This window comes from Salvelinus alpinus, chromosome 10 (assembly GCF_045679555.1).
Source record: "Salvelinus alpinus chromosome 10, SLU_Salpinus.1, whole genome shotgun sequence".
Classification (NCBI taxonomy): Eukaryota; Metazoa; Chordata; class Actinopteri; order Salmoniformes; family Salmonidae; genus Salvelinus; species Salvelinus alpinus.
In genome coordinates this window covers 40,292,710-40,319,999 of record NC_092095.1, presented here as the reverse complement: position 1 = coordinate 40,319,999, position 27,290 = coordinate 40,292,710, and the positions used below count along the sequence as shown (strand labels likewise).

At 42.3% G+C, this 27,290-nt stretch overlaps 1 protein-coding gene across 1 annotated transcript in view; it reads right to left on the bottom strand.

The window, feature by feature from the left end:
* Positions 1–207: 207 nt before the first annotated feature.
* Positions 208–27,290, bottom strand: part of LOC139532050 (cadherin-12-like) — a 187,354-nt gene continuing 160,271 nt past the window's right edge. Inside the window, exons 10-12 of the mRNA XM_071329161.1 lie at positions 21,180–21,297; positions 19,509–19,760; positions 208–1,518 (exon numbers count right to left, since the gene is read on the bottom strand). Of these exons, the coding sequence (XP_071185262.1) occupies positions 980–1,518; positions 19,509–19,760; positions 21,180–21,297 (909 nt within the window). The 3' untranslated portion in view covers positions 208–979. The remainder of the gene's footprint in view (positions 1,519–19,508; positions 19,761–21,179; positions 21,298–27,290) is intronic.

The window sequence follows — 27,290 nt, the reverse complement described above, 5'->3', positions numbered from 1 at the left end:
GTCAATATTGTCACCAAAATGCCTAGACAATAGATCAGCTCGCAGGCCCCGGACAGTATTACAGTAGACTGAGGCTATAGGGACCTTATTGAATCAAACCTGGTATTCTGTTTCTGGATACGAATAATATTACATTTCCACACAACGCCAAGCCAGTTTGAGAATGTTCTTTCCCAAAACCAGAACAAAACATAAATCAATGAATCATTGTTTTTATCAGTGGTGTTTATTTAAGAAAACAGTGTTTATTACATTGACTGAACTGCATGATCTTGGTTAGCCCTAAATACATTTTTACAAGTACAAGTCAATACACCTGACCCACCTAACTGAAACTTTCATTTTCGTTTGGGCCATGGAATAATTACAAAATCCTCAAGTGTCTTCCCCCCCAAAAAATATGTGTATGACTAAGAGATAAATAGATAAATACGTTAACGAAGGAACCCCCCAAAAAAACTCCATCACAATAAATAAATAATGATAAATAACATTCAAAATATCTTTGGCCAAACTTGGGCCACATAATTGTCCCATAACTTGTCCAACTGAGAGTAGTCTCAAACCCACATGCCTCTGTCTGCCAGTCAGCCTATGCTTGCGTGACCAGATTGAGAGAGATAGAGAGAGAGAGAATAAAAAAATAAGAAAACAATTATTGAGGCACTTATAAGGATATCAAAGAAGAAAATGCTTGCATTTTCTGTGTTTCTGTCTTTCTTCCCCCTAGCAGTGAGAAAACAAAGTAAAATAAATAAGACATAAAACAACATTCACTATAAAAGTAGTTGAAAGGCTGTCTTTTTCATCTAGCTATCTATCCTCCTTTTATACATCTTTGTGATTGAGGATAGGAAAAATCCAAAAGAAAAAAATTGACAAACAAATTCATTTGCTAAAATAGAAAACCCTTAAATAAAGGAAAAAAACTAAAATAATGGCATTTTATGTCCACTTTTGGATTCTATGAATAACATAATCAAAGTCTGTTTTCTGTTGTTGTCGTTGTGTCTGACTGAGTGTCCGACTGCTCTCCAAATAATCCTGCCAGAGTCTTAAATCGAGGACCCCATTCGTTGAGGTAATCATAGTCCTCATTGGTATCTACAACCAGAGACTCGATGGAGCTGAGCGACTCAGCTACAGAGCCCTCCCCTTCATAGGCGTAGGTAGCTAAAGAGTCATAGGGTGGGGCTGAGTTGTCCACATCATTTTCTTTCAGTCGCTGATTGATGAAGTTGCAGATATCTGCACTGTCTTGGGAAACTGGCGGTTGGTTTTTGCCGGTTTTTGTCTCGGGTTTGACGTCACGTCGGAAAAGGTCCCGGTTCTCTTTCAGGAGTTTCTCTTTGATGACTTTGGGGTTGCAGAGGGTTCCCATGTCGAAAGCGTGGGTGTCCTCTTCGCCCCCACCCTCGTCGTCGTAGTGGATCACATTGTCACGGATGTCCTCCTTGGACGTCATCAGGGTCTCCTTCTTCTTCTGTCGTCTCAGACCCACGTAGAGGACCACAATCACTGGAGAGAGATCAAAGAGAGATTAAAACAGTGGTTTATGAAAACTATGAATCAATCGGAATGGTATTGGTAGCATATATGGTGTTGGTTATAATATTGCTAATACAGCATAGTTTGTGAAAAATAGGCTAAGATATAATATACAGTGCTACTTGCATGGGGAAATGTAATAGAATGCATTTGATCAATTACCGCACGGCAGCGGTACCGGAGCGCCATGTTGAGGTCCCCCAAGCCATAAGACTCCTGAACAGCTAATCAAATGGCTACCCAGACCCCTCTTTTACGCTGCTGCTACTCTCTGTTTATATTCTATGCATAGTCACTTTAACTCTACCTACATGTACATATTACCTCAGTTACCTCAACTAACCGGTGCCACCGCACATTGACTCTGTACCGGTGCCCCCTGTATATAGCCTCGCTTGTTATTTTACTGCTGCTGTTTAATTATTTGTTACTTTTATTTTCTATTTTCTATTTTTTTGTTATCTGTTTTAAAGCATTGTTGGCTTGTAAATAAGCATTTCACTCTAAGGTCTCTAAGGTCTAATTCAATTTGATTTATGTTTTTGTTGATGGCTTGAGATGATACATTTCCCTGGCATGCATGTTATGAGACAGGTCATGGTATTGTTTCCTGGCACAGCAATCAATTGACTTGCCAATGATGAAGTGACCAAATCTCCCACACATGTTGTTCCTTAGCAACATACTGTATGTTATGTACTGAGTACTGACCTGACAACAAACATTACATAGCCTACTGACAATATATCATAGTCAAGCAAAATACACTGATATTTCCAGGGGGGTGTATGGGTATTCATAAGATAGTACGTCCACAGTGGCAACTGGCAAGTCATTTCCCTTACCTTACAGATACCCTTTTAATCGTCAAACCCAATGGAATCTCTGCCTGTAGCTGCCCATATCGAATTTACATCTCTCACACACATTTTTTAAAGCAAGGGGAACAAAATATTATTCCAAAATTTGTTCCTCCTCACTGTGGTAATTCACAATAAACATTTCCCATATGGGTCTTCAATTGGAGTATTCACAGGGGAAAGCAATACATGGTTCAACACACACATATATAACATATTCAATTGAAATGAAGAAAAGATAAGGGAAAAATTAAAATAAAAAGCATGGGTACTGGAATAGACTGTCCTTCTCCTACTTTAATATAACTCAAACAGTGCGTCAGCATCCCCCTGTGGTCAAGGTCTGTATTTCAAGCACTGTCATTATTATTTTGACATATCTTTCTAGGGTCGTAGCTGTGTGTGATCTATTTGTGATGGGGAGCTGTGCTGATGCGAGGCAGGGCTCATACGGCCAGTTCAACAGACAGTTTGATTTTCTCATTATTTCCACACAGGAAGGAACACCTGGGTTAGCTTGACAAATCCACCATAGAAAATAACTGTCTCTCCCCTCAAATTTTTTTTTTCTTTAAGTTGTGTTACACACATTTTCTCAGAGAGAGCATGACTTGTTGGAATAACAGTTGTGCCAGCCAGAACCTAAGGGCTTGTTGACTCTGAGCTCTGATAACAGTTCTCACCATGTGGTCAACCCTTTCAACACTAACTCTTCCTTCACAGAGAGGACAGTGGGTGAAGAGGGCCTTCTTCTTACTAGCAAAGACTCATTCAACATGAAAAATATCTCCTCGCAGTTTGCTCAACTAATTTTATCTTTGTAGACCCGTAATTTACGATAAATTGACTTGGCAGGAGAAAAAGGAGACTTTAGGCCATGGTGTGGTCCAAGTAACACATTTATCCTCTACGGGATCGGCATCCCTATACCGTGACAGTTGGTGCTAATGTGAATAGAATGAAGTTGTAAGTAACATCCAACTTTCATAGACATGTCTTATATGTAGAAAGCTTACATTCTTGTTAACTTGACACTACAGGGGGTGCTGTTTCAACTTGGACATTTATCGTTCCCAAATTAAACTGCCTCGTACTCAATTCTTGCTCGTACAATATGCATATTATTACTATTGGATAGAAAACAATCTCTAGTTTCTAAAACCGTTTGAATTATGTCTGTGGGTGAACCAGAACTCTTTCTGCAGCGAAATCCATGACAGGAACTGCGAAGGTCTGAAAACGAGGCTCTGTTCTCAGATCAGTTTAAAGCTCTGTATGTATCCTATGGGTCGACATGCACCCGCCTTCCCCTGGATGTCAGTAACCAATGAGAAGTGGAATGGAGTCTCTACGTAGTTCTCAGAGCTTAAAAAAGGCCAAGGAACGAGGGGAGCTCTCTTTTCGTCGTTCGTCATTGCGCAAAGCAAGATCTCAGGATGGCATTTTGAAACGCTCAGTTATTGGCCTTAGCTATATCCGTCTGTAATTTAATTCGATATAGGTGTTAGAAACATCATAACGAAGTTATTTTAAACCGAGTTATATCAGTTTATGCGAGTATATTGCTATTTTCGGAATTTCCTTAGTATTGCGTTTTGAGGATTTGGGCATGTTGTGGCCACATAGCTATTGTTAGCTGCTATTTCCGAAGTTGAAGACGACGTTTTACAACCAAGCAACGATTATTTTGGACAAAGGACCACTTGCCCAAGATTCTGATGGAAGCTCGTCCAAAAGTAAGAGCTATTTATGATGTTATTCCGTATTTATGTGGAAAAATGTAAACGCATTTGTCTGCCATTATTGCGGCACTAGTCTGGCTGTAACGCACACTGTATGTCTAGTAACGTTAATTTAAAAAATCTAACTCAGCGGTTGCATTAATAACTAATGCATCTTTCATTTGCTGTCCAACCTGTATTTTTTAGTCAAGTTTACGATTATTTATTGATTAGATTAGGTGCCTTTCCAAGATGGCGCTGGCCAGAATGCATGACCTGTTGCCACTGATCACATTGTATAACCACGATTTGTGCTGCTAAATATGCACATTTTCGAACAAAACCTATATGCATTGTGTAATATGATGTTACAGGACTGTCATCTGACGAAGTATATCAAGGTTAGTCAAAAATTATATATCTTTTGCTGTATTGTTACGATCGCTAACCTGTGCTGCTGGCAAATTTCTTGTGTTTCTGGCTATTGTGCTAAGCTAATATAATGCTATATTGTGTTTTTGCTGTAAAACACTTAAAAAATCTGACATATTGGCTGGATTCACAAGATGTTGGGCTTTCATTTGCTGTACGCTGTGTATTTTTCAGAATGTTTTAAGATGAGTAATTAGGTATTTGACGTTGGTCTCTGTAATTATTCTGGCAGCTTCGGCACTATTTCAGATTGCAGCTGCAATGTAGAACTGTGATTTATACCTGAAATATGCACATTTTTCTAAAAAAACATATGCTATACAATAAATATGTTATCAGACTGTCATCTTATGAAGTTGTTTCTTGGTTAGTGGCTATATATATCTTTATTTGGTCGAATTAGTGATGGCTACTGATGGAGTAAAAAACTGGTGGAGTAAAAAAAGTGGTGTCTTTTGCTAACGTGGTTAGCTAATAGATTTACATATTGTGTCTTCCCTGTAAAACATTTTAAAAATCAGAAATGATGGCTGGATTCACAAGATGTGTATCTTTCATCTGGTGTCTTGGACTTGTGATTTAATGATATTTAGATGCTAGTATTTACTTGTGACGCTATGCTAGGCTATGCTAGTCAGCTTTTTTACTGTGGGGGGTGCTCCCGCATCCGGGTTTGGGAGGAATTAGAGGTTAATCTAACAGCACTGGCCAATTAACAGTAGCTGTTACAGTGAAAAAATGTCATGCTAATGTTTAAGGAGAGTGCACAACAGCAAAAAACTTTTATCACAGCACTTGGTTTGATACATTCACCTCTGAAGGTAAATAATCTACTTACATTCAGTAATATTGCTCTGATTTGTCATCCTGAGGGTCCCAGAGATAAAAATGTAGCATAGTTTTGTTTGATATATTCAAATGAAGGAACTGGGTTTTAAAGTTTGAACCCCTGCTGTTTCTGGCCCCACACCCATCCCTCCCGGCCATCTAGATGTGAAAAGGTTAATGTATTTGCTGTCGGGAAGCAAATTTTCCATCATGTATGACCTTCCTGGTAGTGTGTAAACTTACAAAATTATATGGTAATAAAAAATGTATGTTCTCTGTACTTGAAAATGTATCTATTGACCAATTCGGCACATTTGGGCAGACTACTGTGTGCAGTATTGCAACGCTTCACTGGATCAGTCTGAAACTTTGCACATACACCGCTCCCATCTAGTGGTCAAAATCTAAATTGTGTCTAAACTGCAATATTATATTATGGCCTTTCTCTTTTATTTCAAATATGATAAAAAATAAATAATCAAAACACATGTTTTTTTGTTTGTATTATCTTTTACCAGATCTAATGTGTTATATTCTCCTACATTAATTTCACATTTTCATGAACTTCAAAGTGTTTCCTTTCAAATGTTATCAAGAACATGCATATCCTTGCTTCAGGTCCTGAGCTACAGGCAGTTCGATTTGGGTATGTCATTTTAGGCGAAAATGTAAAAAAAGGGTATGATCTGTAAGAGGTTTTAATACATAATCCTCCTGTGTACATGCATTCACATTCCATATGCAATATGTGAGAGCAAGTAACATCTTGGATGCAAGGACATAGTACTAACTGATGTGGCTAGTAGCAATAGCAGTTAATTGCAAATTATGTTTTCTGAATCGCAAGATAATATAGACATTTTTAATTACGTATGCATGCATCATAACAAATAGTGGTTGATATGAAACTGATAGATAAACTTTCAGTTGAACAGTAAGAACAGTGAGACATCTAATATTTTGTCATGTTGTCTGGTACAGAGAGTGATGTTTAGCAGTTTGAGCCAGTTCAAGGTTTGTTTGCATATTTATAAGCTAACATATGGAATCGTTTTAAGATGGTCATACCAAGGATTATTTCGCTATTTGATTTAGTATTTTAAGACCTCTAAGGTGTCAAAAAATTATGATTGGATGAAACATCGAATTTGCCATTACTGCTATTAGCCAATATAATCCTGTTTGTAACGCTCGTCTTCCTCCTCTTCTGAGGAGGAATAGTAGGAAGGATCGGAGGACCAATGCGCAGCGTGGTCAGTGTCCATATTTTAATAAAGAAAATCGAACACTGAACGAACGAAAACGAAACAGTCCCGTATGGTGAAAACACAGGAACAATTACCCACAACCCACAATAACAAACAGGCTACCTAAATATGGCTCCCAATCAGAGACAACGACTGACACCTGCCTCTGATTGAGAACCATATTAGGCCAAACACATAGAAACAGAATAACATAGAAAAAGGAACATAGACTACCCACCCAACTCATGCCCTGACCATACTAAAACAAAGACATAACAAAATAACTAAGGTCAGAACGTGACAGTACCCCCCCCCCCCCAAAGGTGCGGACTCCGGCCGCAAAACCTGAACCTATAGGGGAGGGTCTGGGTGGGCATCTGTCCGCGGTGGCGGCTCTGGCGCGGGACGTGGACCCCACTCCACCATAGTCTTAGTCCGCTTCAGTGGCGTCTTTGGAGCGGCGACCCTCACCGCCGACCTTGGACTGGGGACCCTAATAAAGGGCACCACTGGACTGAGGGGCGCGTCTGGACTGAGGGGCAGCTCCGGACTGAGGGGCAGCTCAGGACAGACGGGCGGCTCAGGCGGCTCAGGACAGACGGGCGGCTCAGGCGGCTCAGGACAGACGGGCGGCTCAGGCGGCTCAGGACAGACGGGCAGCACAGGACAGACGGGCGGCTCAGGCGGCTCAAGAGAGACGGGCGGCTCAGGCGGCTCAGGACAGGAGGGCGGCTCAGGCGGCACTGGACAGGAGGGCGGCTCAGGCGGCGCTGGACAGGAGGGCGGATCAAGCGGCGCTGAACAGGAGGGAGACTCTGACAGCGCTGGACAGACGGGAGCACCTGGAGGAAGGAAACAGAGAGACAGCCTGGTGCGTGGGGCTGCCACCGGAGGTCTGGTACGTGGAGGAGGCACCGGATAGACCGGACCGTGGAGGCTCACTGGAGGTCTCGAGCACCGAGCCTGCCCAACCCTACCTGGCTGAATGCTCCCCTTAGCCAGGCCAGTGCGGCGAGGTGGAATAGCCCGCACTGGGCTGTGCTGGCGAACCGGGGACACCATGCGTAGGGCTGGTGCCATGTACCCCAGCCCAAGGAGACGCACTGGAGAACAGATGCGCAGAGCCGGCTTCATGGCACCTGGCTCGATGTCCACTCTAGCCCGGCCGATACGAGGCGCTGCTATGTACCGCACCGGGCTATGCCTGCGTACCGGGGACACCGTGCGCCTCACAGCATAACACGGTGCCTGCCCTGTCCACCTCTCTCCACGGTAAGCACGGGGAGTTGGCTCAGGTCTCCTACCTGACTTAGCCACACTCCCCGTATGCACCCACCCCAATACATTTTTGGGGCTGCCTCTCGGGCTTCCAGCCGCACTTTCGTGCTGCCTCCTCATACCACCGCCTCTCGGCTTTCGCTGCCTCCAGCTCTGCCTTGGGACGGCGATATTCTCCCGGCTGTACCCAGGGTCCCTTGCCATCTAAGATCTCCTCCCAAGTCCAGGAGTCCTGAACCCGCTGCTCCTGGGTACCACGCTGCTTGGTCCGGTTTTGGTGGGTGATTCTGTAACGCTCGTCTTCCTCCTCTTCTGAGGAGGAATAGTAGGAAGGATCGGAGGACCAATGCGCAGCATGGAAAGTGTCCATATTTTAATAAAAAAAATAGAACACTTAACAAAAACAACAAAGTGAACGAACGAAAACGAAACAGTCCCGTATGGTGAAAACACAGACACAGGAACAAATCACCCACAACAACAAACAGGCTACCTAAATATGGCTCCCAATCAGAGACAACGACTGACACCTGCCTCTGAATGAGAACCATATTAGGCCAAACACATAGAAGCAGAATAACATAGAAAAAGGAACATAGACTACCCACCCAACTCACGCCTTGACCATACTAAAACAAAGACATAACAAAAGAACTAAGGTCAGAACGTGACAGTGTTGAATAACATATTATTACCTGGAACAACAGATAGTGCCCCCAAAAAATCTAAAGGTAGTTTGTTCTGAAGTGTCTGTCCTATATCTGAGAGTTATAAGAAAGATCAGGAAACATTTATTTTTATTTTTACTGTATTTATCCCGTTATTTTAGGCACTAAACTATTTCCATGTATACTTCCATTCATTTTTATAAACTTGTACTGCAGACCTTCAGACGAGTCTTGTGGGGCTTGTGGGCGTCCTAGAGCAAAATGGGGAACAGCAACCTGTTCGTGAGAGTTGCATCTTAGTTTGTGGTCATAGTTTGTAGGCCAAACCATTCGGAGGCTACAGACGTTACTGTGAGAAGACCGATATTCGGGATGTCTCATGGTCTGGCAAACATCACTCTAGCTCTGCAACCTTTCACCGCAGATACGGAAGGGCAATATCGTCAGATGCGGTGGATTGAGCCCATGCAAAAAATAGATCTCTAGTTTAAACTGATGGATTTTGATGGGATTTTTTTTATTATGTTAATTAGATTTCCGCTGGATCGCAGAAATTGTAGGCTATGGGTTAAGCAGATTAAGTATACTAGAAAGAATGGCACTGGAATGGATATCTGCCGTTTTACGGGCTCCTGAACAAATCTGCTGTTTTTTGCGCTGATCTGAACATTTTGTGGTACTTGACTAGGGTAGGGGGCACCATTCGGAATTTTGGATGAAAAGCGTGCCCAAATTAAACTGCCTGCTACTAAGGCCCAGAAGCTAGGATATGCAGATTAGTATATTTGGATAGAAAACACGCTGAAGTTTCCAAAACTGATATGGCAGGCAAAAACCTGAGGAAAATCCATCCAGGAAGTGGGAAATCTGAAGTTTGTAGTTTTTCAAGTGATTGCCTATGCAATATACTGTGTCTATGGGGTCAGATTCCACTTCCTAAGGCTTCCACTAGATGTCAACAGTATTTAGAACGTTGTTTCAGGCTTCTACTGTGAAGGGGGAGCAAATACGAGCTGTTTGAACCAGTGGTCTGATTGAAAGCCTTTAGTTAAGTAGTGCGCGGCCATGAGCGCGAGCTCCGTTCCCTTTAATTTCTAAAGACAAAGGAATTGTCCGGTTGGAATATTATTGAAGATTTATGATAAACATCCTAAAGATTGATTCTATACATCTTTTGACATAATACTTGTATTTTCATCAACATTTATTATGAGCATTTCTGTAAATTGCTGTGGCTCTCTGCAAAATCACTGGATGTTTTGGAACTACTGAACGTAACTCGTCAATGTAAACTCAGATTTTTGGATATAAAATGAACTTTACCGAATAAAACATACATGTATTGTGTAAAATGTTGTCCTATGAGTGTCATCTGATGAAGATCATCAAAGGTTAGTGATTCATTTTTATCTATATTTCTGCTTTTTGTGACTCCTCTCTTTGGTTGAAAAATGGCCGAATGCTTTCTGTGACTAGTTCCTGACCTAATATAATGATATGTTCTGCTTTTGCCGAAAAGAGATTTTGAAATCGGACACTGTGGTTGGATTAACGCACATTTTTTCTTTAAAATGGTGTAAAATACTTATATGTTAGAGGAATTTTAATTATGGGATTTTTCTTGTTTTGGTGCCCTGCAGTTTCACACTGCCAGGTCTTTGACCTCCTTCCTATAGTCTGTCTCACCATCGTTGGTGATCAGGCCTACCCCCTGTCGTGTCATCAGCAAACTTGATGATGGCATTGCAGTCGTGCGTGGCCACGCAGTCGTAGGTGAACAGGAAGTACAGGAGAGGACTAAGCATGCACCCCTGAGGGTGCACGCTGACCCTCAAGACGGGTGGGTCTGGGTCTCAACCCCACCCTGTGCAACTGGGTCCTGGACTTCCTGACGGGCCGCCCACAGGTGGTGAGGGTAGGTAACAACATCTCCACCCCGCTGATCCTCAACACTGGGGCCCCACAAGGGTGCGTTCTCAGCCCTCCTGTACTCCCTGTTCACCCACGACTGCGTGGCCATGCACGTCTCATACTCAATCATCAAGTTTGCGGATGACACTAGTGGTAGGCTTGATTACCAACAACGACGAGACGGCCTACAGGGAGGAGGTGAGGGCCTTCGGAGTGTGGTGTCAGGAAAATAACCTCACACTCAATGTCAACAAAACAAAGGAGATGATCGTGGACTTCAGGAAACAGCAGAGGGAGCAGCCCCCTATCCACATTGACGGGACAGTAGTGGAGAGGGTGGAAAGTTAAGTTCCTCGGCACGTACACATCACGGGCAAACTGAAATGGTCCACCCACACAGACAGCGTGGTAATGAAGGCGCAGCAGCGCCTCTTCAACCTCAGGAGGCTGAAGACATTCGGCTTGTCACCAAAAACACTCAAACTTTTGCAGATTCACAACCGAGAGCATCCTGTCGGGCTGTATCACTGCCTGGTTCGGCAACTGCTCCACCCACAACCGTAAATCTCTCCAGAGGGTAGTGAGGTCTGCACAACGTATCACCGGGGGCAAACTACCTGCCCTCCAGGACACCTACACCACCCGATGTCACATGAAGGCCAAAAAGATCATCAAGGACAACAACCACCCGAGCCACTGCCTGTTCACCCCGCTATCATCCAGAAGGCGAGGTCAGTACAGGTGCATCAAAGCTAGGACCGAGAGACTGAAAAACAGCTTCTATCTCAAGACCATTAGACTGTTAAACAGCCACTAGCGTTGAGTGGCTGCTGCCAACATACTGACTCAACTCTAGCCACTTTAGTAATGGAAAAATTGATATAATAAATGTGTCACCAGCCACTTTATATAATGTTTACATACCCTACGTTACTCATCTCATATGTATATACTGTACTCTATACCATCTACTGCATCTTGATGTAATACATGTATCACTAGCCACATTAAACAATGCCACTTTATCTAATGTTTACATACCCTACATTACTCATCTCATATGTATATACTGTACTCTACACCATCTACTCTATCTTGCCTATGCTGTTCGGCCAACACTCATTTATATATTTTTATGTACATATTCTTATTCATTCCTTTACACTTGTGTGTACAAGGTAGTTGTTCTGAAATTGGTAGGTTAGATCACTTGTTAGATATTACTGCATGGTCGGAACTAGAAGCACAAGCATTTCGCTACACTCGCATTAACATCTGCTAACCATGTGTATGTGACAAATAACATTTGATTTGATTTGGCTGACCAAGCGGATACAGGAGTGCCATCACCCAAACAGCTGGAAAGGCAGATGAAGGTTGCACTGGATTAGGAATCCCAGTCGTCAAGTATGTGTGGGCAATGCTCTCATACACTACACTATGCATGTGCAGGCTTCTTTTCACTGACCACCCGCTTGAATGAACTGCCTAATGGCATACATGAGTGGCTCATGACTCTTCGCATTCCGCTGATGAACAACTCCTCAGCCACAATCATCAGTGATGGAGGCGGTGAGTGTAATTTTAAAACATTTTGACCACTCTGTATTGGTCACGGGCACTGCAAAATAATGACACATTTTTACAGCCGTTCATGACACACACACCCTGGAAACAAGCTGCTATGAATGCAGATGAGCTTCTCTTTAAGTGGGATGAGTTTAAGACAATACTCTAAAGACAAGTTTTACAGCCCTGACCTTTAGGGTTAAGTTAAAGCTTAAATCAGTCCGTGTCCAAGGAGTAATGAGACAAAGGGATTGGGTGATGTTTTACGAGGTCGATCCAATCCGGGGGGGGGGGGGGGAGGGGGGGCTCAGGCTCACCTCCCTCATTCCTATCCATCAAGGCTCATATCTCAGCACTCCATTAATATTTACTCTGTAATTAAATCCTAGCCCCGTGAATAAGACACAGGAAGTGACACTTCATTCTGCTCCCAATTGTCACGTCGACAAGTCTGTGAGGTCTGTGAGGATATTCTCACAATACATTGTTAAATGGATCACAATGGTTTGGAGAGCAGATCAAATCGAATTGTTTGGTCACTTACTGTACACATATTTAGCAGATGTTATTGCGGGTGTAGCAAAATGCTTGTTTTCCTAGCTCCAACAGTGCTAACAATTCACAACTATACACATACATCTAAAAGTAAAAGAATGGAATTAAGAAATATATAAATATTAGATTGAGCAATGTCGGAGTGGCATTGACTAAAATGCAGTAGATTAGAATACAGTATAGTATATACATATGAGATGAGTAAAGCATTATGTAAACATGATTTAAATATTATTAAAGGTACTAGTGTTCCAGTATTAAAGTGGCCAGTGTCCAAGTCTATGTATATAGGGCAGCAGCCTCTAAGGTGCAATGTTGTGTAACCGGGTGGAAGCCGTCTAGTGAAGGCTATTTGACAGTCTGATGGCCTTGAGATAGAAGCTGTTTTTCAGTCTTTCGGTTCCAGCTTTGATGCACCTGTACTAACCTCGCCTTTTTTTAATTTATTTTTAATTTCACCTTTATTTAACCAGGTATGCTAGTTGAGAACAAGTTCTCATTTGCAACTGTGACCTGGCCAAGATAAAGCATAGCAATTCGACACATACAACAACACAGAGTTACACATGGAATAAACAAAACATACAGTCAATAATACAGTAGAAAATAAGTCTATATACAATATGAGCAACTGAGGTGAGATAAGGGAGGTAAAGGCAAAAAAAGGCCATGGTGGCGAAGTAAATACAATATACCAAGTAAAACACTGGAATGGTAGATTTGCAGTGGAAGAATGTGCAAAGTAGAAATAGAAATAATGGGGTGCAAAGGAGCAAAATAAATAAATACAGTAGGGGAACAGGTAGTTGTTTGGGCTAAATTATAGATGGGCTATGTGCAGGTGCAGTAATCTGTGAGCTGCTCAAAGCTAGTGAGGGAAATAAGTGTTTCCAGCTTCAGAGATGTTTGCAGTTCGTTCCAGTCATTGGCAGCAGAGAACTGGAAGGAAAGACGACCAAAGGAGGAATTGGCTTTGGGGGTGACCAGTGAGATATACCTGCTGGAGCGCGTGGTACGAGTGGGTGCTGCTATGGTGACCAGTGAGCTGAGATAAGGCGGAGCTTTACCTAGCAGAGACTTGTAGATAACCTGTAGCCAGTGGGCGACGAGTATTAAGCGAGGGCCAACCAACGAGAGCGTACAGGTCGCAATGGTGGGTAGTGTATGGGGCTTTAGGGACAAAACGGATGGCACTGTGATAGACTGCATCCAGTTTGTTGAGTAGAGTGTTGGAGGTTATTTTATAGATGACATCACCGAAGTCGAGGATCGGTAGAATGGTCAGTTTTACGAGGGTATGTGTTTGGCAGCATGAGTGAAGGATGCTTTGTTGCAATATAAAAAGCCAATTCTAGATTTAATTTTGGTTTGGAGAAGTTTAATCTGAGTTTGGAAGGAGAGTTTACAGTCTAACCAGACACCTAGGTATTTGTAGTTGTCCACAAGTCAGAGCTGTCCAGAGTAGTGATGCTGGACGGGCGAGCAGGTGGGCACAGTGATCGGTTGAATAGCATGCATTTAGTTTTACTTGCGTTTAAGAGCAGTTGGAGGCCACGGAAGGAGAGTTGGCATTGAAGCTCGTCGGGAGGTTAGTTAACACAGTGTTCAAAGAGAGGCCAGAAGTATACAGAATGGTGTTGTCTGCGTAGAGGTGTATCAGAGAATCACCAGCAGCAAGAGCAACATCATTGATGTATACAGAGAAGAGAGTCGGCCCGACGATTGAACCCTGTGGCACCCCCATAGAGACTGCCAGAGGTCCAGACAACAGGCCCTCCGATTTGACATACTGAACTCTATCAGAGAAGTAGTTGGTAAACCAGGCGAGGCAATCATTTGAGAAACCAAGGCTGTCGAGTCTGCCATGCCTTCTGGATGATAGTGGGGTGAACAGGCCGTGGTTTGGGTGGTGATGTCCATTATGATCTTTTTGGCCTTCCTGTGACATTGGGTGCTGTAGATGTCCTGGAAGGCAGGTAGATTGCCCCCGGTGATGTGTTGGGCAGACCACACCCCCCTCTGGAGAGCCCTGCGGGTGAGGGCAGTTGTCATACCAGGCGGTGATACAGCCCAACAGGATGCTCTCAATTGTGCATCTGTAAAAGTGTGTGTTGGTTTAAGGGGATAATCCAAATGTATTCAGCCTCCTGAGGTTGAAGAGCCACTGTTGAAGAGGCGCTGTTGTTGTGGACCATTTCAGATCGTCAGTGATGTGTATGCCGAGGAACTTTAAGCTTTCCACCTTCTCCAATGCTGTCCCATCGATGTGGATGGGGGTGTGCTCCCTCTGCTGTTTCCTGAAGTCCACGATCAGCTCCTTTGTTTTGTTGACATTGAGTGAGAAGTTATTTTCCTGACACCACTCTCCCAGAGCCCTCACATCCTCGCTGTAGGCTGTCTCGTCACTGTTGTGTCGTCTGCAAACGTGATGATTGAGTTGGAGGCGTGCTTGACCACCCAGTCATAGGTGAACAGGGAATAAAAGAGGGGGCTGAGCATGCACCCTTGTGGGGCCCCTGTGTTACCATAGGAAGTCTTATGGCTTGGGGGTAAAACTGTTGAGAAGCCTTTTTGTTCTAGACTTGGCACTCCGGTACCGCTTGCCATGCGGTAGTAGTCTATGACTGGGGTGTCTGGGGTCATTGACAATTTTTAGGGCCTTCCTCTGACACCGCCTGGATTAGAGGTCCTGGATGGCAGGCAGCTTTGCCCCAGTGATGTACTGGGCTGTAAGCACTACCCTCTGAAGTGCCCTGTGGTCGAAGGCCGAGCGATTGACGTACCAGGCAGTGATGCAACCGGTCAGGATGCTCTCGATGTTGCAGCTGTAGAACCTTTTGAGGATCTCAGGACCCCTGCTAAATCTTTTTAGTTTCCTGAGGGGGAATAGGATTTGCCGTGCCCTCTTCACGACTGTCTTGGTGTGCTTTGGACCATTCTAGTTTGTTGTTGATGTGGACACCAAGGAACTTGAAGCTCTCAACTTGTTCCTCTACAGCCCCGTCGATGAGAATGGGGGTGTGCTCTGTGCTCCTTTTCCTGTAGTCCACAATCATCTCCTTAGTTTTGGTTACGTTGAGGGATAGGTTGTTATTCTGGCACCACCTGGCCAGGTCTCTGCCTTCCTCCCTATAGGCTGTCTCGTCGTTGTAGGTGATCAGGCCTACCACTGTTGTGTCGTCTGCAAACTTAATCATGGTGTTGGAGTTGTGCCTGGCCATGCAGTCGTGGATGAACAGGGAGTACAGGAGGGTACTGAGCACGCACCACTGGGGAGCTCCAGTGTTGAGGATCAGCGTGGCAGATGTATTGCTACCTACCCTCACCACCTGAGGGCGGCCCGTCAGGAAGTCCAGGATCCAGTTGCAGAGGGAGATGTTTAGTCCCAGGTTCCTTAGCTTAGTGATGAGCTTTGAGGGTACTATGGTGTTGAACGCTGAGCTGTAGTCAATGAATAGCATTCTCACATAGGTGTTCCTTTTGTCCAGGTGGAAAGGGCAGTGTGGAGTGCGATAGAGATTGCATCATCTGTGGATCTGTTTGGGCGGTATATAAATTGGAGTGGGTCTAGGGTTTCTGGGATAATGGTGTTGATGTGAGCCATTACCAGCCTTTCAAGGCACTTCATGGCTACAGACCTGAGTGCTACGGGTCTGTAGTCATGTAGGCAGGTTGACTTTGTGTTCTTGGCCACAGGGACTATGGTGGTCTGCTTGAAACATGTTGGTATTAAAGACTCATTTAGGGACTTGTTGAAAATGTCAGTGAAGACACCTGCCAGTTGGTCAGCACATGCCCGGAGCACACGTCCTGGTAATCTGTCTGGCCCCGCAGCCGTGTGTATGTTGACCTGTTTAAAGGTCTTACTCACGTTGGCTACGGAGAGCGGGATTACACAGTCGCCTGGAACAGCTGATGCTCTCATGCATGCCACAGTGTTGCTTGCCTCGAAGCGAGCATCGAAGTGATTTAGCTCGTCTGGTAGGCTGGTGTCACAGGTCAGCTCGCGGCTGTGCTTCCCTTTGTAGTCTGTAATAGTTTGCCCTGCTACATCCGACGAGCGTCAGAGCCGGTGTAGCATGATTCAATCTAAGCCCTGTATTGACACTTTGCCTGTTTGATGGGTCGTAGTAGGGCATTGCGGGATTTCTTGTAAGCTTCCGGGTTATAGTCCCGCACCTTAAAAGCTGCAGCTCTACCCTTTAGCTCAGTGCAATTGTTGCCTGTAATCCATCGTTTCTGGTTAGGGTATGTACGTACAGTCACTGTTGGGACGACGTCCTTGATGCACTTATTGATAAAGCCAGTGACTGATGTGGTGTATTCCTCAATGTCATCGGAAGAATCCCAGATAATGTTCCAGTCTGTGATAGTAAAACAGTCCTGTAGTTTAGCATCTGCTTCATCTGACAACTTTTTTATAGACCGAGTCACTGGTGCTTCCTGCTTTCATTTTTGCTTGTAAGCAGGAATCAGGAGGATAGAGTTGTGTTCGGATTTACCAAATCTAGGGCGAGGGAGAGCTTTGTACGCGTCTCTGTGTGTGGAGTACAGGTGATCTAGAATGTTTTTCCCTCTGGTTGCACATTTAACATGTTGATAGAGATTTGGTAGAACTGATTTTAGTTTCCCTGCATTAAAGTCTCCGGCCACTAGGAGCGCCGCCTCTGGGTGAGTGGTTTCCTGTTTGCTTATATCCTTATACAGGTCTTAGTGCCAGCATCTGTTTGTGGTGGTAAATAAACAGCCACGAAAAGTATAGCTGAGAACTCTCTAGGCAAGTAGGGTGGCCTGCAATTTATCACAATATACTCTACTTCAGGTGAGCAAAATCTAGAGGCTTCCTTAGATTTCGTGCACCAGCTGTTGTTTACAAATATGCACAGACTGCCCACCCTCGTCTTACCGGAGTGTGCTGTTCTATCCTGCCGGTGCAGCGTATATCCCGCTAGCTGAATATCCATGTCGTCATTCAGCCACGATTCCGTGAAGTTTTTGATGTCAGGTTGGTAGGATATTTGTGATCGTACCTCGTCTAATTTATTGTCCAATAATTGCACGTTGGCGAGTAATGTTGACGGTAACGGCAGCTCTCCTACTCGCCTTCTGCGGGTCCTGACGAGGCATCCTTCTGTTCGTCCTCTGTACCTGCGTCGCTTCCTCTTGCGAATAACTGGGATGTCGGCCCTGCCGGGTGTTTGGAGAATATCATGTGAGTCTTGCTTGTTGTGAGTCTTGCTTGTTCCGAGGTGAGTGATCGCTGTCCTGATATCCAGAAGCTCTTTTCTGCCGTAAGATACGGTTGCAGAAACATTATGTACAAAATAAGTTACAAATAACGCAAAAAAAACACATAATAGCACAATTGGTTGGGCGCCCGTAAAACTGCTTCCATTTCTTCCGGCCCCATTATCAGATTTAGTTATTGTGTAGTTCTTTGAGGGCCGTTGTGGTTTTGGCTTGAGGGGGAAAATAACCGGCTGTGACTATAAGAATTCTCTTAGGAGGCATTTGATTGTGAGGTATTTTAGGTCGGGTGAACAAAAGAACTTGAGTTTCTGCATGTTATCACAGTCACACCATGAATAGGTAATCATGAAACATACACCCCCGTCTTTCTTCTTCTCTGAGAGTTCTTTATTCCTATCTGTGCAAAATACTAAGAACCCAGCTGGCTGTATGGATGAGGACAGTATATCCCGAGAGAGCCATGTTTCTGTAAAACAGTGTATGTTACAATCGTTGATGTCTCTCTGGAAGGAGATCCTTGCCCTGAGCTTGTCTACTTTATTATCCAGAGACTGAACGTTAGCGAGTAATATACTTGGAAGTGATGGATGGTGTGCACGCCTCCTGACAAAACGTCTACTCTGAATTCCTCTTCTCCGCTGGCAGTGCTTTGGAGTAGCCACTGGATTAATTAAATTGCCCTGGGGGGTGCGAACAAAGATTCCAATTCGTATTCCTGGTCGTAATGCTGGTGAGTTACCGTTGTTCTGATATCCCCCCAAAAATTCCGGCTGTATGTATTAACACAAAAGAAAATCTAGGCTAATCATGTAAGAAATAACACAGAAAAAAAAAATACTGCAAAGTTGATTAGGAGCTAGAAGTTGAGCTGTCATATCTGTCTGTGAACATCTGTGAACTAAATAGCCAGTGTGAGCTAATCTACCGGGCAGTGGCATCAGTTTCCCTGAAAGCTAAATTATTTTTGCCACCGGCCAAGCCAGCCAATACTATAGTTTTAGTAAGGCAAGCGGTTATGATTCGTCAGCTTGTAGGGGTAAGGGTTGCATTACAGCTAGGGTTAGGGCTAGCCTTCATTAGTGATGTTAATGTGGGTTTCTCTCCTGGGTTGTATGTACAGGGACATTCACCGTTCTGTTACACAGTCATTACTGTAAATGACTCATCTAGTAGAATTCCTTATGGCAAAACACATGAATTTCACGTGTGAACTTAATGTGATAACATGACAACATGTAATAACATGAAACTACACGTGACATGTTAGCAAATTTGAAGTGCTCCAAAAACATATGATTTCACATGTGAAATTTCATGTTAAAGCATGTGTTTTTTTGTTTTAGGGATAACGATGCACAGAAAAAGGGCTATCAGAGCCCCTGTACTATGCTCCACCAGGAGAAATTACACAGTCATAATTTAGTAGACCCTACCACAAGAGTAAATTACTCAATACTCACCCAGTAGAATGACAATACACTGACTATTGTGGTGGTTAGTCTAGTGGTTACGACACTGCTTTGTGGGTATGTTAGTATTTTTGTGAACGTTGGTTCATGCTCTGGGTGGGCCTTACAAGGATAAACAGCATAAGACAGTCAATTCTGACTAGGAGGAGTGAATGAGGCATAAATGACTCACCTAGTAGAATGATAATGCACAGGAGGATGGCTATCAGAGCCCCTGTACTCAGCCCCACCGGGAGGAAGATGGCCTCTGCGCTGCAGGTGAGGAGTGATCCGTCTGACTCGCAGCCACACACACGGATGGTCAGGATGCCTGTGCTGCTTTGGACGGGGTAGCCGTTGTCCTGGATTACAACGGGCAGGAAGTAGATCTTCTGGGAACGCCGTCGAAAACCGCTCTGCAGAGTCACTATCCCGGCTGTGTTATCTGGGACAGAAATAAACAAAACACCCCATTGTTTAACTATGGATGAATAGTAATATAGTCTTATTAAGGATATGGTACAAAGAAACAGCCATTGTTAATAGTCTTATTTGGGATACACTAACCTATACAATGAGACAATGAATCTGTGTTTTCTTGTGCATGTGTGCCTGTTGGAAATTACATCAGAAATGATGTAAGTTGGTTGTTTTACTGCCCCGTGTCATTAACAAGGCTGACCTGACCTGACATCAGCCAGCATGTTGCCTCAGAAAACATTTAAACTGCCTACGGGACAACATGGCAGCCTTACCCCCTACAACTGAGTGCTCTGGGAAACTGTTTGGTTTTGTTCATTCAGCTAACATTGCCTGCAAAGAAGAGTAAGGGAAGCATGTACTCAGAAAGTAAGGTGGTGTTGGGGCTGGTGCTGCAGCAGGTGTGAAGTTGGTCAGAGGAATAGACCTGGACAGTGTTTCTCAGGAACGAGGCGATGTGTCAGCTTGGACCAGCCCCAGACCTGTCCACTGTGTCTAGACTGTCTGACCCCTGTCAGGATTGGTTTGTTCGTTGACAAAGCATGGGACTTTCTCCTGACAGGGGTTCAAGGTGTCAAAAAATACTTTCAATTTTATGCACAGACTATTGGCTCTGGTCAAAAGTAGTGCACTATAAAGGGAAAAGGGTGCCATTTGGAATGCCATCTGTATTTTTTCTCTTTTCTCCTGCTTTGCTAGACTTCGCCAGTGGTGATTTGAATGCCTTGTCCCTGCATATCAGATCTCACCCCTGAATCTGGAGATTGTGTCTCTTGGCAATGTGATGGCAGGGCAAAAAGCTGTGAGACGCTGTGTCCAAAAAGTAAAACTGGATCAGAGATTCTAGCCAGGTCTCTCTTCAAGGTTGAGAAATGCATGCGTTTCCACAGCTTCATACTGCAATAGGTCACACTCGTCTTTACCCTCCTTTGCATGTTAGTCTTCCAAGGCTGTGTTTCACAATATCCCCATTGGAAAGAGACACATTACCTTTCTGAGAATATACTATATGACAACATCAATTCTATAGAATTAACACAACAGTAAACATTTTTCTACATTTATAATAATCACAAATCAACTATATTACACAGTTGACTCCCAATGATGGTAATGGCCATGGTTCCTGCACAAAATGTCTAGAAATATATATTATTTTGCTTGGATATGTAAGATAACACTGTATATCAGGTGCTCACAAAAACACAAGGTACTCACAACAACACAAGTCTAAAGGTTAAAGCCTGTGACCTTGCAGGTGTTATGTTGGATGCACTGTATCACCTAGAGATATGTTAGATGCTGTCATCATACTTCTTCATTATCAGGACTACTTTTTCTTCCTCCCTGGCATAGTGTCAGAAACCTGGTCAAGATAACTCACTTCCAAAGTCGCGGATAGTGAAGTTCTTGTTGTTGATGTCCTTCTCTGACGGTTTGAAGGAGAACTTATGACCATTTTGAGGCAGATCCTGGTCCTTTGCACTGAAGGTTTGAATTACCTGAGAGAGAAACATTTTTTACATTAAACTGGCACACTGCCCACCCCCCCCCCCCCCCCCCCTTTTTTTTTCTCACTCAGTTACAATCTACATGTGGATAATGTGAGTATTTTATTCCTGGTTGGCTAGGCCAAATATGACTGAAAACAAAGCCGCTAATTAAAGGTTGACTCACAGGTGCGCTTTAAGAATATACTTATGAATATTTTTTACTAATGATGATGATGATTCATTGAAACATTCCGACAAATATTTAGGTAAATAGTTACCAACACATCAAATAATCTGTTAGCGATTGTCCTAGTTTCTGTGTATAAGAAACAGGTTTTAATTGACCTTAAATGTTCCTGAGGGAGAAATAGTAATGATTTGTTCCCGGCTGTTGTAAAAAAAATGCATTTAGAATTTTAATATACAGAGGTAGTTTTATATTTTTCTAGTTATTTTAGCATTGTTTATACACAATACACTCACACTGTTGGGACATTAGGTTATCCTTTAAGTTCTGTGACTCATAAAGTTACATTAAGGAGTTTTTTTCTACATATTTCTTTGACTGGCAACAATATTAAAAATCTGCCCCTTGCAGCCTTTTCTCAAAGTGAACATACTGTATTCCCCTGACCACTCCCATGAACACACAATGAATCATAGACTCACTATGCCCCAATCAACAGAAACAATTGAAATCAAATTAAGAATTCTGTTTTTATTTATCTAAATCTTTGCAACAATAAAGCCTTGTTTTATTATCACTCTGTAATGGCCAAAACCTGGACACAAAGCGATCTATACATACGTGTGACCTGAACAGGGACATATCCGTAAGAGAAAATTAATTAAACATTGTTTCTAGATGCACATATTCTAATGATGTTGTGTTTTACTTGTCTAAGGGCAACAGGGGGTAATGGATTCCTGTCACAGTCTATCAATGCACAGGGCTATGATCTCAATGGGAGGTTGTTTAGCCTCGCCTCTCATCCTCGCTTCGCCTCGCCTCGAAACACTCCTCTTCCCTAATCTACTCTGCTCTCCTCTGTGTGGCTTCAGTTTGGGATGATAGCCCCTTGCTTCACTAAACTCGACCCTCTTAATTTTCGAATGCATTCAAGTACATGTAATTGTGTTTTTGATAGATTTCTTATTTTCTCTTTTTAATCCATTTCACTGAGAATACACAAACAGTGTGTTTGTCACAGTCCATTAGCTGTGAAGGAACAGAACCTTTATCCTGCATTGCCTACACCTGACATTGTCGTATGTCCTAAGGCAAACGTCTCTGTTTAAAGAAGTCATACTGTATGCCTTCTGCGTAGCCTTCCTTGCTGCTTTCAAATGGAAATATGTATATCTTGTTTTTCTCACCTGAATACATCCCTGGTTTACTGTTCAGGGGAGGTTGATATTTTGGTATTTGGTATTTTATTAGGATCCCCATTAGCTGTTATAAAAGCAGCAGCTACTCTTCCTGGGGTCCACAAAAAACATGAAACATAATACAGAATGACATAATACAGAACATCGATAGACAAGAACAGCTCAAAGACAGAACTACATACATTGCTGCTGCACAGTGTGATTTGCTTCAGAATACCTGTACTGTACTGTAAGTGCTTTGTCTGTTCTTTGGCAGGCAATTTGAGGGGGGCTAATCATCAAAGGGTATGATGTCTCTTACAAAAGAAGACCTGCAATTCTTTATCACCAACCAGCTGTGAGTAACCGCTGTTAAATCTTGCTGTTAAAAGTACTAGTATGGAAAGCATGGAGTGGAACATATATTATTCTCTGAGGGAGAAGAAAGGCTACGTAAAGTTAAGTGTACATCTTGGCGATGGTTAATACTAGAGTTCCTGAAAATAGTTAGATCTAATGTTATAGGGTTGAGGTCAAGATTAGAAGTGGTGACAAAAAGAGGTAATCACCAGCTCTGAAAAATGTGTAACTAATATATCATTAAAATAAAGGTTAATTGAGCAAGGCATAACCCACTCTGCACACCACATAATTTAAATGTGGATAATTGGGTAATATTTGGTTGAGACGTTGATCAATGAAATTATAACCTAATTATCACCCACTCAAAAAGTTTGTTTAATTTCCAATGTGTAATCACAATGCTTTCAGCCATCTAAAAGCACAACCAAAATCCAATTAAAAATGTCAGATTTCTGGTTTAGTTGTCACCCAAATGTATATCGCTGGTCTTTCAAACATTTAAAAGCACAGCAAAGTTCAAATGGGAATACAATTTCAGATACTGTATGTTATCACTGTGCTTCATCTAATAGTGGAACCAAATTACCTTCATTGCAGTTCAGAAAACATTGAAAGTACGTGGTGCAAGTGTTCAATGCAGTTTGAGATTCTGCACAGATTATTACCGCAAATGTGAAGATCTACACAGACCTGCGACGACCTATGCATGCTATCTCAAATATGCACACTTTATATGATTAGCTACATATGACGAAATGTATAATTACAGTAACCTCAAAATGTGGCCATGGATGTGTTACTAATTTTAAGGTTGAATGTTACATTAGTTTGTAAAATAGCCTTAACTTTAAGCTGTTTACTGTGTTACAATAGCAATTAGGGGTTCAAGCAGCGAAGCTGCGTGAAACCCGATTGTACTTGTTAACATTGCTTTTTAGGGATTCCAGGATAGCATCTCAAGAAACATGGCCGCTACTGACCAATAAACATTGATGTGGGCGTGGTCATAAATACATATAACTCTGACACAGATATTTGTATTGTAACAAAACTTGATAAACATGTACCAAACAAGACTCAACATATCTATGCACATTCAGATTGACCATACTGCGGTGCTATAACAAGCCATGTTTATATCTCCTGATCTGTTAGACTCAGAATAATGAAATTTGGCACATATGCTCAGGGATATGTGTTTAGCTAACCTGTAAAGTATGGTCACATGGCACTGCTTGACAGGAAAACACATTAATGCAAGCTTATTTGGCTCATAGTTGTCATATTGTGTTTTAAAATGTGCATCTATAGATGCTATATACTACATTTGGTGACGATCTGTCCAGTGGTTCTGTTTTAAAGTAGCCAACATCATGACATGTTTTCCAAAATACAATAAATGAGTATTGCATGATCTGTATGATTTTGAGTTCTGCTAATTGGTAATCATGGTAAGGAATGCGTAAGTAGCTTATCCTAGGGCAATGTTTCTCATTTGTCCTGATGGTGTCAAAGTGGGTCCACAGCTTGAACCCCGGCAATGCTGCTTGCAGCTATATTATTGAATTGTGTTTGGTTAACAACTCAACGAAGTAGAAACATTTAACTTCTTGAGAATACAGGGGGTGCTATTTTCCCATTAGCATAATTTGCTCTACAGATTAAACTGCCTCTTATTCAATTATTGCTCTTACTATATGCATATAAATAATACCATTGGAAAGAAAACAATCTCTAGTTTCTAAAACCGTTTCAATTTTGTCTCTGAGTGATACAGAAGTCATTTGACAGCACTTTCCATGACCAAGAAGAAAAAAGCAAGATGTGTATGCCAGCTTCAACGCTCTGCCTATATATGGTCGTGCCCCCTATGACCCGAAACACACCTCATTGGCCTTCCTCTGGGTGTCAAGAGGACGTCAGAGGAAAAATATCTTGTTTATCTGGGACTGACGTGAAATGAGAGCTAATTCTTTGGCGTGACCGACAACTTCCGGTTGTCTAAATCGTGCGACTTGTAGCTGCGATTGTCTTCTGTTGTGCGGCCATTATGGATGAAAACTATCTCCGTCTCGAAGTTTGTTTGATACATGTGACCAGATCATCGTAATGTATGTTTTTTCAATATAGTTTAATCAGATTATTTGAATTTTTTCGGGAGTTTTGTGGTGTTCCGTTGTCTGATTTTATTTACGTTTGAGAGATCCGTGCCACTCGACCAGTACCTGTGCTAAATGGAGTGGGAAAGGAACAATTCTGAACGGAACCAACGACTCATCTTGACAAAGGACACTTTGATCAACATTCTGATGAAAGATCAGCCATAGTAAGACCCAATTTACGATGTTATATCATATCTGTTGTGCATGTGAACTGGCCGTGGGCGCCTAGCCGAATCTGCCTGGTATAGCTATGCTAATTTAGCGCTACATTTTGTTTTCGTTATAAAACATTTAATAAATCTGAAATATTGTTTGGATTCACCAGATGTTGGGCTTTCAATATCTGTACGCTGTGTATTTTTCTGAAATGTTTTAAGATGAGTAATTCGTTATAAGACGTTGGTTTCTGTAATTGTTCTGGCTGGGTCAGCACTATTTCAGATTGCAGCTGCAATGTAGAACTGTGATTTATACCTGAAAAATGCACATTTTTCCAAAAAAAAACTATGCTATACCATAAATATGTTATCAGACTGTCATCTTATGAAGTTGTTTCTTGGTTAGTGGCTATATATATTTTTATTTAGTCGAATTAGTGATAGCTACTGACGCAGGAAAAAGCTGTTGGGAGTAAAAAAATCGTGTCCTTTGCTAACGTGGTTAGCTAATAGATTTACATATTGTGTCTTCCCTGTAAAACATTAAAAAAATCTGAAACGGTGGCTTTATTCACAAGACCTGTATCTTTCATCTGGTGTCTTGGACTTGTGATTTAATGATATTTAGATGCTACAAGTTACTTGTGACGCTATGCTAGCTATGCTACTCAGTGGGGGGGGGGGGGGGGGGTGGGGGGTGCTACCGGATCAGGGTTGGTGACTCGTGAGAAGTTTTTAAAGGAGATGTATCTACTGCTTGGATAGTACCAGCTGAGCCACTGGCTTAATCCCGTTCTGTAAACTTGTATTTTTGGTTGAGTTGGAGACATGAATCCAACATATAATTTGTTAACTTGTCGACAAGTTAATAGGCTATTTAGTGTAATTCAAAAATGATATATAATTGTGTTTGGTTGTCAATGCAGCAAAATATCAACATTTGAAGGAAATGTGTCTTCTGTGTTGATAGCCTGCTTTATTTCCAGTTTGTCTACAAATTAATAATTGATATTGTTTATTCATGTCTCCATCTCAACCAAAAATATAAGTTATACACAATTCAATAATCTCTTTATTGGGTTGTTGTCCAGAACTATACTGCTTGGTTACTTTTTTGTATTTTACCAATAAACACAATTCAATATCACTAAATATCATTACATTTGAAATCAACCAGAGCTTGAAACCCTAGGCCTCTTGTATTATCTATTTTTAGGTTCAGGTTGAATTGAAGTAATAGCTGTTGATGACATTGTTAATGCTTTAGTATTTAGACCAATATCATTGATTATACATGAGTGATTAAGTATGGTCACATGGAATTTGCTCTGTTAAACCTACCTTTTGGAATGACTTCAATAGCAATAGTGAATCTATTTAGTTTTGAAGTGATCTCTCAACAATCCTTCTCACTATAGCACATTGGTAATAGTCAGTGATATCCTAGCTAAGCCGGGCTTGGTTAAATCCCTGGATGGGAGACCAAAGGGTAACTGTAGATATATCAATTCTCCAGTAGAAGGTGCTGCCCAGCCTATTGTTATTTTTCTAATAGTGGATATAATGTTAAAGATCTGATGTTGTTCTAAAGGTACAAATGACAAGGTGTTTCTATATTGAAATGTAGTTACCATGTTGACATGATACTGTGGTTGAAATGTTACCCTCAAAACACAGTTCAGGTTGTCTTTTTTTAAATCCATATGTAATATCTAAGTAGATTCCACATCACAATTTGTTGACAAATGACTTTGAAACAACATTGATTCAACCAGTTTGTACCCGGTGGGAAGTAAGGATAATGCATCTTTAGTGTGTGACGGAAAAGTCTTTCTAGCTATTTGGTAAATCCCCAAAGGAGCTCTGTCGGCACACTAACTGCATGTAGATGTTTGCTAATATGCTAATTTGTAGGCACGGGTGGTTTACAATGTGCACATGCAGAGACTCC